Source organism: Sparus aurata, chromosome 15 (assembly GCF_900880675.1).
Source record: "Sparus aurata chromosome 15, fSpaAur1.1, whole genome shotgun sequence".
Lineage (NCBI taxonomy): Eukaryota > Metazoa > Chordata > Actinopteri > Spariformes > Sparidae > Sparus > Sparus aurata.
In genome coordinates this window covers 13,882,049-13,896,431 of record NC_044201.1, presented here as the reverse complement: position 1 = coordinate 13,896,431, position 14,383 = coordinate 13,882,049, and the positions used below count along the sequence as shown (strand labels likewise).

The 14,383-nt window shown below is 42.5% G+C and overlaps 1 protein-coding gene and 1 long non-coding RNA gene across 4 annotated transcripts in view; one reads left to right on the top strand and one right to left on the bottom strand.

Annotated features, from left to right (window-relative positions):
• Positions 1-1,339, bottom strand: LOC115596862 (uncharacterized). The gene is made up of 3 exons (XR_003986968.1): positions 1,213-1,339; positions 241-593; positions 1-95 (listed from the first exon to the last, which is right to left on the bottom strand). It is a non-coding gene; the product is annotated as an uncharacterized LOC115596862 (long non-coding RNA).
• The window catches only part of mymx (myomixer), a 29,372-nt gene continuing 15,077 nt past the window's right edge, over positions 89-14,383 (top strand). For 2 of the 3 annotated variants that reach the window (XM_030442289.1, XM_030442287.1), the window contains exons 1-12: positions 89-700; positions 1,307-1,396; positions 2,760-2,873; positions 5,555-5,701; positions 6,253-6,444; positions 7,318-7,404; positions 7,605-7,723; positions 7,822-7,936; positions 8,009-8,086; positions 8,564-8,679; positions 10,282-10,444; positions 14,148-14,287. In XM_030442289.1, coding sequence (XP_030298149.1) covers positions 203-700; positions 1,307-1,396; positions 2,760-2,873; positions 5,555-5,701; positions 6,253-6,444; positions 7,318-7,404; positions 7,605-7,723; positions 7,822-7,936; positions 8,009-8,086; positions 8,564-8,679; positions 10,282-10,444; positions 14,148-14,287 — 1,859 coding nt within the window. In that variant the 5' untranslated portion in view covers positions 89-202. The remainder of the gene's footprint in view (positions 701-1,306; positions 1,397-2,759; positions 2,874-5,554; positions 5,702-6,252; positions 6,445-7,317; positions 7,405-7,604; positions 7,724-7,821; positions 7,937-8,008; positions 8,087-8,563; positions 8,680-10,281; positions 10,445-14,147; positions 14,288-14,383) is intronic. The other variant, XM_030442288.1, reaches the window with a different exon arrangement.

The following is a 14,383-nucleotide window of genomic DNA, read 5'->3' as shown; positions in this document are numbered from 1 at the left end:
AAGCCGTCCTGGGCTGTGTGCTGTGCATTCTCAACATGCACAAGAAGGTGGAGAACTGAGCTCTCCCTCCACTTTCTGCTCAACCCTCCACTTGCCTGATCAACAGAGACAAACAGCACTGGTGAGTGAGGAGAGCGGATAAAGGAATGTGACAGACTTTTCTTAAAGCCCATTTGGACCTTTTTTGTTTCCTATCTGGACAATGTCTGAAAGTATTGTGAGGAAGGTGCAGCCCTTTACCATTGGGACAAGGCTGTCAGTCCCGGCTGTGCCAAAATGCCAGGAGTTTACACAGAGTTATCTACAGAGCCAGAGTCTGGACAACTGCACTCTTCAGCACAACCTGAACTCGCTCTACCTCAGTCGATCGCAGGTCTGTGCACATGGCCCCTGTCTCGTCTCGCCCATCGTCAAGCAAGTAGCCCCCGTCACACACAAACACGAGGACATGGCAGCCGAGGACCAGCTGAACCAGAACGTTGCCTCTCCCTCTGCCGTGTCCAGATCCATCAAGAAGATCACAATCTCTGGGAGTAAGGACAGATCAGAGATGTCAGTGGGACCAGCGCAGCTGTCAATCACGGGCTCCACATCTGAAAACAACAACAACAACAACAACATCACCACCAGCACATCAGATCCACATCTGCCCAAGATTGTTGGTGTGAGCTGTGAGAACAAACCCAATTCTCACTTCAAGGTAAAGAAACCACATTACTCATGCCAGTATACAAATAATCATAGAGGGGCTACTTGTGATAAGAGGCACTTTCTTGATTAACAAAATATAACTTTCAAAACGTGTAAAATTATGTTTTAGTTGCACAATGGTTAGGCTATGTGATAAATCCTTTACTTTTAAACGGTTTTAACAAAAATGCTTAGTTGTACAAGCAAATAAACTAAAATGAAGCCTCATTATGGGAAGAAGACAATGTGCACAATGTTTCAACATACAGTGGAGATATTAGCAGTAACTTATAGGCTAACATTACATACCTGAACAACCCAAATCAGTTTTTTCACAGCTTTACTCATTACCTAAAATATTTTGGATTCCTGAGGTCATTAAGCAATCTGTATAACATATTGACTGGCAAATGTATTCGCACAAACTGTAAAGTCTTGTGATTTTCATCGAAAATTCATCGTCATGCTTGTTTTTGAGAGGTCTAGCTAGCTTAAATGTTGAAATGTTTCAAATGCTTTTACCTGCCACAGTTGTCGTCGTCCTGTCCGTCTTGCTCCACTCACTCACGGCGTGGTTTTCAGCACTTTGACGGCTTATTTCATGTGAATGTTTTAGGTTTTGCTCAGAAAAGACAGCAGTGATGAATTTCCGTCAACGCAGGGACAATTCAAGGTGAAACTGAACGGAGAGAAATCCGTCCAACAGGTAAGATGCTAACTTAAATGCTATGTTAAAAATGTAAAATAGCTAATAGCTTTAAATAGCTTCAAATAGCTAACTAGCTTCAGGGTGGAAAATGACTTTCTGTGTTTCTATTTCAGTGAATTAACATTTATATATTAAAGAGTCTTTGAATATCACACTCGGCTTAAATCATTTTTTTGACATTGAGTGTCTTGTTGAGAATGATGCCTTTTTTCCATCTTTATTCAGTCTGTAGGAAAACATTTGTTTTGTTATGAGGCAGTGGGGTCTTTATAGGCAGCTGTGGAGTTGATGGATCTCTTGGTGTTTAGGGAGTGAAGTCATGTGTTGCCGTGTTCAGCCAAACTTAAACAGTTTATTATATTATACATGTGGACGAAAGTTACACTGAGGTGGAAAACGAGTTGTGGGAGCGACGTGTCCTTGAACGCCACACAGATAGCGGTTGTTTTCCTATTGTTTGGCTCTAAATGTATTTTCAAGAAGCAGCGGACAGAAGAAAAACAGTCAAAGTATATTGTAGGATATTGTTTAAAGTCTATGGGCTGTTGGATTTGGCCTGTCTCTTGTTGAAGTCATCAGTGTGTGTTGTGGATGAAGTGCTGTGTTACAGCAGAGCCTGCTGAGGCAGGGCTCACTGGAAAACATGAGGTCAGGGAAGATGTTAACAAAAGAAAAGGCTCGCTCAAGTCCTCATGGAGGCTGGTTAGAATAACACACTGACACAGCAGTGGCCTCATTTCCTCTTTTTAGGACAAAAAAACTACTGCTCACCTATATCGCCTCTTATTCTTTAACCCAAACCGCACCTCCTGTCATATGTTATCCACGCAAATGTCCAAAAAAATGGTTATAATTACATGTGCAAAGGCAGTGGTGCCTTCAGGTGTTGGAGCGTGAACATGATCTACCACAGTCCTTTAAAGGTGGTGTGTTTACATGTAAGGCTGACAGTCAAAAACGTCAGACATCCAGAGATCTGTCCGCTCCTGCTTCCTTCATGTGCCCAGATGTTTCCTGATTGGAGAGCAGCGGGAACACTCGTCTATTAGTGAAGTTATGCCAGTCGAGTTCATTTCATCTTACGTAGTGCTGACAGTAGGTTTTTGTTAAGAGGGACCTTGGGGCCAGTCTGAAACAAGTTGTATAATGTCTCTTGATGGAAAAAAAGATGTTATTATTATGAATGGACACATCCCCACATAGTACAGGGACTGCTGTACCCGGAGCTCTTCTAAGTTTTTTTTTTTTTGAGAGGCATCAGCTGTTGTTGAGGTTTTATTTAATTTAAAAGGCTAATGTTGCAGTCAAATTGGCATCATGTTTTAAACCCCTGCGCTATCTGTGTTTTATGTTCACCCAGATTTCAGTGCCTGAATCACAGAAGAAAGAAAGTCATGAAGCATCTGCAGCTGTTACGTCCCAGAGTGACTGTTTCACTCAGCGCAACTCCCTCTTCAACAAGGAAGTGCTGCAGGTAAGATGTAGTAAGCAACGATATCTATATGAAGAGCTTTTCACAGTCAGTCAGGAAAAGCTGCACCTTCGTCCTACTTTACTCTGTTCCTTCATCTGTTTGGAAACTTATAAAATGTTTGAGGAGGGTGTGCTTTTTTTCCACTCCGCTTTTCAGAATACATGCAGTCAAAGATGTTTTGAATCATTTTAAAATGAAGCCCAGTGTAAGTTACTAATCAGAATCTGTCATCTCCTCTGACGTAAAGATGTGAAATGAAAAGACGCTGGAGTGGAGCTTTATCTCCAAAGTTATGTTGTTAAGACGATATCAGAGTGGAAGCTGCCTGTTGCATGACCCTCAGAGGAAGGACAAAATATGTACTGGTTCTTATTTTGTCTCGAGAACTGTATGAGCTGTGTTCGGCTGAGGGAAGAGAGGGAGGGGAAACCGCCACAAGTGAAGCAATTATTTAGGGATGAGATCATTGTTTGGCTCCATCTCTTCACGCCTATGGCCCAGAGAGGCTCAGCCAAGCAGCACAACTGCTTGTGTTATCTCATCGCTGCGTCCACCCCGTCGCACAAGGACATTTTTCAGCGGGTTCGGCTGAGGGACATTTTGTCCAGCAGTTGGCTTTTGTCATCAGACCGCTCAACCATCCCAGTGATAGGCTGCTTACTTCCAGTAATGAGAAATTCATTTTGAATGTGTCAGCTGAAGGAAACACATGATGTATGTATGTGTTGAAAACAGCTCCATAGCACGTCGTTAATGTTAACAAGCTTAGCAGCCCCTTTGCTCTTAAGTGGAGCTTGCGTATCTGTTGCTTTTGGAGGAAACAGCTTTTTGTATCATAACTTTACTTGAGAATGGACTTTAAATAGCCAGAGGTTTTAATGCCTGGGGACCTGCTTGTTTTACAGGGATTTGGTTGACTGCTATCGCTGATGAAAATGTGTTATTACTGTATTACATCGCTGTAGAAGTGGAAGTGAGCTTTCCAGAGAGAGACTTTTAATGGCCCCCAATGTTCCGAACGAGGGGAGCAAAGCAGGTCACCACATGGAGAAGCAAAGCTTCGCTGAGGGCCATCTGTCTCCGAGGCTGCTCTGCAAAACATCTCGCCTTTCACCATCTCATTTCCATGATAGAGAAATTGAAGAAACATCCACTCCCCCAGTCTTTTTGGGGCCAAGTTGCATTTCTCGTGAGGCGAAAAATTTGGCTTATTGGTAAATACTATAAATGTATTAAGACATGTGAACTCTGTACTCATTTTTCAGTTCAAAATGTGTTTCTTTGAAGTATGTAGAAATCAAAAGCAGGCTGAAAAATATTTCTGCTCACAGATTACGATCACCAAACATGGCGTTTATTGTGAAGTGTGTTCTGTGCTGACTGTGGTGTTGTATTCCTGTGTGGCCACGGATTTTTCAGAAGAAATCCAGAGGCCATGATACAATCTGAGCTGCAGTCATGAGCTTTCTATTCTTCGCTGCTAAAAGGCCCCACTGTACATTTTGATAAACACACAATTGTTGTGGAGAGCAGACAGGAAGAAACAAGGGAATCATAGACTTCCTGTATGAGGTCATTATAATGCCATGGGAGCCAGTGTGAGGAGATAGGGGCCGGCCTGTTTTGTCAAGCTCTTTTCCTTCTGTTCAACCCAGAAATACCTCCGCTGCACCGGGGGCCTCGTAAAGTTAATGACCTGCTGCTCTGAGGAGAAGTGACATCACATTTTAATCTCGAGTGAAGAGTTGTTTAGAGGCTGTGTCATGTGCGGCTTGATGTTTTTATTGATTCGAAAGAGGGGGTTGCAGTCTATTATTCATTGTCAGTCATGCTAAATTCCTTGGAAAATGATCCTTGGATGTAACGTTGTAATGACTCATTTGTGTGCTTAGCTGTTATTTGACATCTTGCGGAGTACACAAAGCAACAGCGTGAAAAATAGCATCAGCTGTATGACTCATTGAACCTGAGTTGATTCGCAAGTCCGTTCCATTATTGTGACATGGGCGGGTCACTGACTTCCACAACGGGTTTCTTGCAGAAAACAAACATGTACTCTCCAGCACTTCCTGACTTTGACCACCTGGTCCATACAAATGTTGCCAGAACAGGCAGCTCTGCAAGACAAAGCCTCGTGCAGGCTTTGGAGTCCAAGAACTTGCCAAGAGAAACTTCTGCTCTGCATAACATGACATCGGAGAACAAAGGGCTGTACTTGATGTGTCTGAAGCGCCGACATATTACTCGGGAATCGGGGAGAAAATGTCCTGGCCTGTTTGCCCTCCAGATCAACAGGAATAAGACTGTGACTAGCACTTTGTTGCATGTACTCACACAGCTGATATGCCAGAACCAGCACGCCTCAGGTGTGAAAATGTTAACTGTAAGCTTAATTAAAAAAACTGCAAAAGATATCTGACTTTGATCCAAGCAAATATCAAGCACACCACAGTTGTTTAAGACCAAAAGCAGCTTCGACCAAACATGCAAAATTCAATTAGGGACAAATCAGTTCCTGCACATCTTATGACTACATTAAAAATGTAAAGAATTGATATTTCCTCAGGCTGATTCATACATGCTCACTTTAAAATAAAATCAAAGCTCAAACAAATGGTCCACTATGATGTGCACAGTGTTAAGCATATCTTCAACATTTTTGTTGTCTGTTTGTGATGTAGGCCGAGGCCTGGATCAAAGGAAAGCTGCAGGACTTGAAGGATGGATGCAATATTCAGCGCTGCCCCCTGCAGGACTGGGAGGAAGCATCGCAGACGCTCCAGAGAGACCTCAAAGACTTCGAGAACACCCTGATTCAACTCACCCAGGTAACAAATCAGTGCACCTAAAATATCACTGAGGTGCCAGAGCAAAGACCTGAGAGCAGCCCACATCCAAATTAAAACGTTTATGTAACCATTTGAACAGGTAATTGAGATCTGAATGTAACTATTAATCACTGTCTGTGGTGCTTAAAGAGACTGTCTGATCACATAACACATAACATAATGGCCTCGTCGGCATTTCCAGTCGAGCAGAGAGCAGACAGCAGACCCTCAGTGTTCCAGACGGCTCTGTCAAGCCAGTTTATACTTTCTCCCTCAGGAGAACATGTTTGGAAATGGTACATTGCTGATAATTAACCTCCGCTGACACTCAGACAGCTCAGGAAGGGCAGAAGCAGAACCAGGAGATTTTTCAAAGCTGAATCAAAGAAATTATTGGCATTTTTCCAGCATTCGTGAAGTCGGCTGGCACATAATCAATTACAAACCTGAGGTGTCAAATGTACTCAGCCACTGTACTGTGTCAGTCTGGCCGTCCATCTGTGCTATATCTAAAATGAGCAAGGACTTCATGTTTCTTCCTTCTTCAAAAGATGGGTGAGCAGTTGATCTGCAAGCTGAACCCCACCTCCGATCTTGTGAAGAAGCAGCTCAGCCAGCTCAGGGACCAGTGGCAGACTCTGAAGCAGACGGCTGCAAATCAGACGAGGGCGCTGGGTGGAGCCAAGAACCTGCAGGAGTTCAACAAGAAGGTGGACAAGCTGGAGGCGTGGATTAAAGAAAAGGTAATAAAAACGTTCCTCTCCATTTCTTTCACCCGGTGCAGAGGAAGAGCCAATTTCATTGAACTATTTAAGTAAAACCATTGCATTTAATAGTAATATTGATTGTTTTTCAGCAGTTTGTCTAGTTTTTTTTAGCAGTTAACCGGTGTTGTTAACATTGGTAGCAGATGCTTGCTTTTTAGCAAGACATGACATTTCGGTGCATATTATGATGATACGTAGTTTAAATGTGGACACTGACAAAATAGTAACAATGACAAAATAGATTATTTTTGCTGCTAGTGTTTAACGACAAGATGCACACATCACTAGTTCTCATCTCCCCAAAGTTCTTCCCCTCCGTAATGTTGCTGTCCCCAACAATTAACACTGAAAACATTTGGCCCAGAGGCAACCATGAGCGGACAGACAACTCTAATCAACAGTTGACAAGATAATTGGCACAAAACACAGCACTTGCTAATACAGGAAATTAGCTCAGTATCCTGAAGACATCTCTTGTTTGTGTATAGTCAGCGGTGTAAAACATCTGCCTGTCATTATCAAAAAAGCATGTTTACCTCATGTTCATGTCCATGTCTGGCACAGTGGAACTGGTGATTGATAATGGACATGTGGAAATGTAACGGAGGATGCTTATAAAACAGCCATCCCCAGAGGAGACTGTATTCTCCATTTACTTCCACTCATCCTTCCTCTTTGCATTAGCACTATGTTCAAAGTTCCTCTTTTATGCTGGAGGCTCTTTCTGTTCAGCATCTCTCTCGGTAGGGTAGAGTAGTAGTGAATGTAGTTTAATCCTGCTGCCACTTAAAAGAAATAATGGTTGGGTTCTTCACAAATGGGGGCCATAAACACTTTTATGTGTGCCAGCAGGAAGAGGAGCAGGCTCTGGTGAATGTCTTGGAGGAAAATGTTGACAAAATGCAGCTGACCAGGAGGATTTTAGATCTGAAACAGGTAGGATTAAAAACATTACAGACCCTGAACAACATTCAAGAGGTAAAAGTATACACATTCCCATCTGTTTTTGGTTTATATTACAATTTTGTAGAGGTTTCACAGTCATTAATCTATGACTGACTGTAATTTGTCTCCCACGGTGTATGGTAAAGAAAGCTGAAGTCATACTTGGACTGTGTTCCCCTGTTTCACTGCAGGATGAGCAGCTCTACCGAAACCTCCATGAGGAGATCAACCACTTGGCCCTAAAACTGGAGAAACAGGGGAAGACAGATGGCAAAAGCATCTCCAGCAGGCGGAAACACATCAATAAAATGTACTTTGTCCCTTAGGTTAAACTGGTGCATGAAACGTCATCTATCTGGAGATAAATTGAAGCCTAACCTTGTTTGCACTGTCATCTGCTATGTGTAGGTGGCTGAAGGTCCAGGCTCATCTGAAAAATTACCATGAAAATCTTCAGCTGGCACTGGAGGTGTCCTCGTTCTACCAGCAGGCGGATAATACGTTGTTTGCTATCAACAACATGGTACAATTCTTTGTGCGGATTAACTGTTGATTTTCTACTAGATACTTCACTAACACACATTTTCTCTTTCAGAGGAAAAGCATATCTGTGTCCAGAGAGTTGGACAGCTTTGGAGATAGAGAAATACGTGACATCGCCAGCCAAATCATGGTAGGAAACATCTTTTCTCTTAAAGGATGGGTTCACAACTTTTTAAGCCTGTCTTAAAACAATAGTCAGTTGCAAAAAAATGAAAAATGTTTTACTTCCATATCATTCTTTAATTAGGCAATGTTAATGTTAAAGATGGGAGGTATTATATTCTAAAGTTAGAGCTTTTTTAGCACAAATGTCCTTCTTTGTGTTAGTGTCCCTTCACCACAGCTGAGCAAGGAAACGTTGTCCAGGGACATTGTGTGCAGAACTAGGTGTAGGCATTTGGAAGCGATCTCTTACCAGCCAGTAACAGCAGGAACAGTTTCAGCAAGCCAAACCTGTTACAATGTTGTAATTGATACCTGACTACTGTTATAATACAGACTTGGTAAAAATTGTGAACTTACCCTTTAAAGTAGCACTGCTCAGACAGATCCTGAAAGTGTGCTGCAGAAGCCTTCTCTACCTAACCTACAGGCCTGTGTGTGGTAGATGCTAGATGTGAGCGTGTCGCAGCTGTCTAACCTCCATCCTGCCCTGGCTGCCGGCGTCACACAGAAGCAGAGCGAGGTGAAGGACTGCTGGGCGCTTCTTCAGAAGGTTTTCAGGTGAGACAGCGGGCCAAGGATAGCACTGACAGCTCCGGTGGTGGCCCTGTGAATACATGCGCCATTTCACCTCGTAATTGGTCCTTCGCAGGTTTCCACTGAGCTGGAACTGAATTTTTTCTTGTTCCCTACATTAAAAGTCTGCACTGGCAAAACCTAAAGGACATTTTCCAAATGAAAATGAACTTTGTATAAAGATTTTTTTGCTCTCTCTTGATTAGCCTTGTTTAATTTGGGTTTGAATCCATGAAAAATTATAAGCAAAGTGAAGGACGGCCCATAACTACCACACAGAGCATCACTCACCACCCACTTCTTGGTTTATAACATTACGTTTTCTGCACTGCTCTGGAATCTGACCATGTGTTTGATTACTGTGCAGGGTGAATAATGTCTTGGCTTCCTGAGTCAATTTGGCAACACGCTCGGTTCTCCTCTAACTCTTAAAATCCTGCCGTCACCTTGAATAGTCTGCTGAATCCAAGATGAAACATGTTTACAAGAATATTTTTGATTATTTTTATGGCATTTGTAAAACAAATTTATTGTTACTTTAATAGCCAGCAGTAAGAAACCAGAGTGTTACGTCATTAGACTTTTTTAGACCGTCAGAAGCAATATCTGCTTAATGAGTACAGCTACATTTTAATGCAGTGGTAAAATGGGAACCAACTGCAAAAAGTTATGCAGTGATCGAGAACTGTGATGAATTATTGACATTGGTTATAGCCGTACAGAATGTGTAGTGAAACATGTTCTTTTACTTAATGTCCAAAATGTAAAAGGTGATCTTCTGGGAAACATTTACAGCCATTGAATTTCTTGATGTTTCTTGTGTAAAAGTGGAAACATCTCACAATGTTAACAAAAGTGATTGGTTCCTTTATCCAGCAAAAAAAATATATGTAAATATATATAAAATAATGATAATTTATCCAACCTGCCAGCGGACACACTGGTGAAAACACAACTTCCTTTGCAAAGATAATAAATTCTCTGAAGTATATGCAAGACTCCATATATAGTAATGAAAAAATATACAACGAATTTATCACTATTGGTTTGTACTCCAGTAATAGACTTGAGTTAGAATAAAGATCATCAACATTTTGTGACTTTGTTTGACAAAGCACTGTATGAAGTTTTTAATTATTTTTAAAATCATTATCCATCAATTCTCTAGGGACCACAGATACTCATCAATTGATCTGATTTCAATTTGGCCAGTAGTACATGTCATCTTAGTGTTGGACAGGCTAATGGAAAACATTGTAATCCTTATTCTCTACCTGGTCAAAAACAGATTGAACACTTTCCAGTTTTAAAATAATAAAAACAGTTAGGAATAACTCAAGTCCACAGTTCTGACATCCATCTTAAACATCTCGTGCTTTCCAAATATTTCTCAGGCTGAGAGCCTCTCATGTCAGCTGGCTATCTTTAGATCCAAATATTACATCATCTCGGCTGTCTTATCAGCTGCAGTTCAACTATGTAAACCAAATAACACAAACACTGGTGGAAAACTGCAGAGCCATAATTGGAGTTCATCGCAGGCCGCTTTCAGCACCACTGTAACCTCCTGCTCTGCTCGCCCTGCAGGAGTGACAGGCCCACGCTGTCTCCCACTGGCTCCACTTTCACCAGGGAAGACGCTGACCCCCTGACCCCAGCCCGAGAACCCCAGTGCAACGTGGGAACGGAGACACAAAGGATCATGGGAAAGGAGGTGAAGGAGGAGCAGAATCGTCTGAAAGGCTGCGTGGTAAGTTGCCTCTGCATTTGGTTCTATTACTGGAGAAACCGCACTGTGGCTCTCGGCTGGGAGAGAACAGCGCCGTCAGTGCTGGCAAATGATGAGCTCAGCCTCATCCAGTCCTACGACTTCTGTGGCTGCACAAAGTGACGCACTTGGTCCTTTGGTTTGGAAAATGCCTGATTTACAATTTAAGCAGGTTTTTCCTAAATAACAACTGCTGCTGTAGAGAAGTGGCTTCTAGTCTTGGCGCTGAACATACTGCTGGTTTTCCTACCAGCTAGATAGTTGCCCTAATAGCAATTAATTACCCAGTTGTAATGAGATCCTTGATAAGGTGGTCAGGATGAATGGCAGCTTGGCTCTGTAACTCAAACGGCAGCACTTTAGAGGATAGATCAATATGTAACCCTCCTGACAAGAACCCCAGTCTGCTAATGTCGTGAATATTGCCCTGTAAGAGTCACAGGGAGAGCTTTTAGAGGTGTTATTTACCCTGGCACAAGAATTCCATAAGTTTCCATGAAAAATGTCAAGCCGTGACTGTACAACATGGCTGAACGATGGGCCAGAGCAAATAAGCCTTTCCCTCTGACCCAAAATTTCACTTTATGGTACAATGATATCTTGGCTTTCAGCTGCGTTAAGAACAGTACACAGTCGTTGGATTAATACTACATTACTAGATGGTGTGTGGGTCAGTCGAGGGTGAGTGAATAATCTGCGGAGCACGTGGATTCCTCAGTCACGACATTCCTCATCATGGAGGCCTAGCAGCCCTTTATTGAGCATGTGGGTGCTCCTATAGTAGTCCGACTGCTCATAAAGCTACGAGCAACCACTGTTAGCGTCTTTTGGAAGAGGACGCATCCAGAAATGTAAGTGCGTGGTATGTTAAAACCAGTAATTATGTGTATATTTAGTCTTTTAAGTTAGCACATTAAACCTCTTCACAATCTGTAATTGAATGCACAGTGGCTATTTGTGTTCAGCCCAGAGCTATCCCACAATGCAATGCTCCTCTCCTCCCGTTGACCCTGAGTCCTTGTTAAGTCCCCCTGGCCTCGTTTTGCCCAGAGTAAAAATGCCCAGATGCTCAAGGAGAGAATATTTCACTCTTTCCATTCCGGTTCAGTTTATTTCCACTCTTATGTTGTCGGGCTCTTAGGCCCTGTGGCCCCGCCACCTGCGACAGGAGCCCATCAGGCCAGCGAGCCTGACTGCTCAGTTGTTTCTCTCAATATGCGCTGAGCTTGCTGGCACGGCCGTCCTGAGCCCTTTGCCTTGCAGTCCATTGCCTTTATTGTTCCTGGAGCTGGGTGTTACCTAGGTGCACTGTCTATGGGAGCCGCACTCGTTACTCTTTATGGAAGGATTAATAAGACGCTCCAAACAAAACCCTGGAGCCCAAAGGCCAAAGTCAGCGCCGGGCTCAACCACCAGCTGAACAGTAAAAGGTAATTTGTCACATACTTTCGCAGGTTTTTAGCTCCAGCTCCCGTGTGTGCTGAATTGATTACATTATTTGTAAGGGTGTGAGGTGCAGCTGCACAGGTCTGTGGGCTGATATTAACTTTAAGGCATTTGCATTTTAGCACTTTCGGTGTATCTGCGGTCACTATCTTTCTCAGACTCCCTCATTGCTGCAATTTGACTCACTTGATTAAAGGTAACTGTAAAGGTTTTAGTGTCTGTCTGTGTATGAGTACATGCATTATAAGGTATATGTCCATGTCTGTGTAAGCAGTGGTATGGCCTCTTGTTGCTGGAGGTAAACATGGCTATCGTCTGTTTCTCTGGCTAATTGTAGCCAGATGCTGGGGCTGCGGACCAGATGGGCCCGGTGCTAAGTGATAGTTCTTGGCTGACATCACTTCATAGCACACTGCCGAAAGAAAGACACAGAGGGGAAGAGGAGACCGGCAGAAAACAGATAAGAATCAACAGTACCCAGATAGGGAGAAATCTGCGGAAAGGGTAGATGACTGGATGAATACCATCGGATATGACATAACGAATCATTAAATGGCCGACATAATTCTTTTTTTATATGGCAGAGAGGGATGTGGAGTGCACCGCAGGAGTTGTTTACAGTGGAAGCCACTGTGAAGGATGAAGGACAGAAGCAAATATCTGAGGAGGAGAAATCAATGATGGTTATCAACCCTGTCAAATGAATCAGAGCAGTTTGTTAGTTCTGCAGCCCTAACACATAAATGGGCTGATAATGTGCCTCTATGAAACTTATAAAATGACTGGCATGTTAGTAAATGATGTTAGACTCCTTCAATTTACTACATCTCTCGCATAATTTTGGAGGCGACATTTTTCTCAGGCTCTCTGACTCACTTCTTCTACAAGCCTGGTCAGAAAATAACGTGGTTAAATTAAAGCTTCTCCATAAAACACTGTTATTAATGGCTGTTCTGCGCTTTCTGGCTGTCGTGTAAATTCAGCATTTCTGATCATTTAACGTGAGAGCACTGACAGATGCATGTTTGTCTTGCTGATTGTTGTGGAGACCTCACTCGTGTCAGCACTGTTTTTACTGGCATATGTAAAAGACATTATGTTATATAGAACAATGAACATAGTGTGGTCTGCACCCATACAGTTAGGCAGAGAAATGTCCGCATAGAACAATTTATAACTTAATTCACAGTTAATTTTATTATATTTCATATATATGGCAACCAGTTTTGGTAAGCAAGGCAATAAAACTATATTTACTAAGAACTTTTTAAAACCTTGGTTTGCGCCTTACAGTTTTAATTATGCACATTTGAAAACAACGTAAGTGAGTACCAAAAAAGCAATGACACAACCAAAAGAAAATAAGCTTTTGAAAACAATATTTGACAAAAAATACTGGTCCAAGTATTATGCACTTTTGGATTGGTTTTGTTGGATCTGTGCCTCTTGCAGTGGACATGAGTAAAAACACCAACTATGAGGATATCCCACTGTGTTCTCTGTAATAGTCCTGATAAACGGAGCTCTCATTGGAAACCCTGCTGCAGAGCCCTTTGGCCAACCTTTAAAGCACTCAGATGGTTGTAAAAGAGGCCTAAAGGCTGTTGACGTCTTTAATATATTTCTGCACATAGTCAAGGTCTACAGCTCTGGCATTGACCTCGCTAAAAACTGCACAGTTACAAACAGAGTCGCAGTGGACGGCCTTGGAATTCAGTATCTCAGGCTGAAAAAACACTGCTGCTCTTAAATGAGAAAAAAAGGGTAATATTTCCAACTGCAATGGCTCTTTTTTAGTCATCAGAGTGGTATAGCACATGTTGGCAACCTTGTTCGACTTAATGTGTTCATAAAGAAATTCTAATTTATTTAAACTATTATTTTTTTTTGTGAACTTTCATGCCGTCAAACAGAAATAGCTTGTATTTTTATCCCGCTCTGGCTTATTTCACTGCGAATAGTCGACCTTTGTAAGAAAGTATGCTTTGTGAGGCTTTACACTGGGCAGCTGTCCATGTTGTCCAGCCACATTGTAACATTCACATTAGCAGTGAGCCACAGCAACGCCTCATTGTCTAGTAGTGGCTGCTCAGTGCATAAAATCCTCCATTTGAGAAGTTTATGCACCCAGTCAACATTTGTTCAGTGGACGGCCGACAGAAAAAGCAAAACATTACTCACATGTCATGTTGCTGATCCTCTGGATTTTCCTACCGAGGCTTTTTACTCTTGTCCACAGGGTACTGTTGAGGTTGGTAGGAGAGCACCAGGCGAGCAAAGCCAGGAGCACCAATCAGTGAACCACACCTCTTCACCCACAGGAGACAGCCCTGCCTGTGCAAATGATGTCATCATCAGACATCAATTGAAGGCTGAAAGGTGACATTTCATTTCAGCCTGATCCCAGCCCCCCTCTCTCCCTTTTACTTACATAATGAGAGGTCTTTATGTAAGTCATAATTGGAGTCACATGTC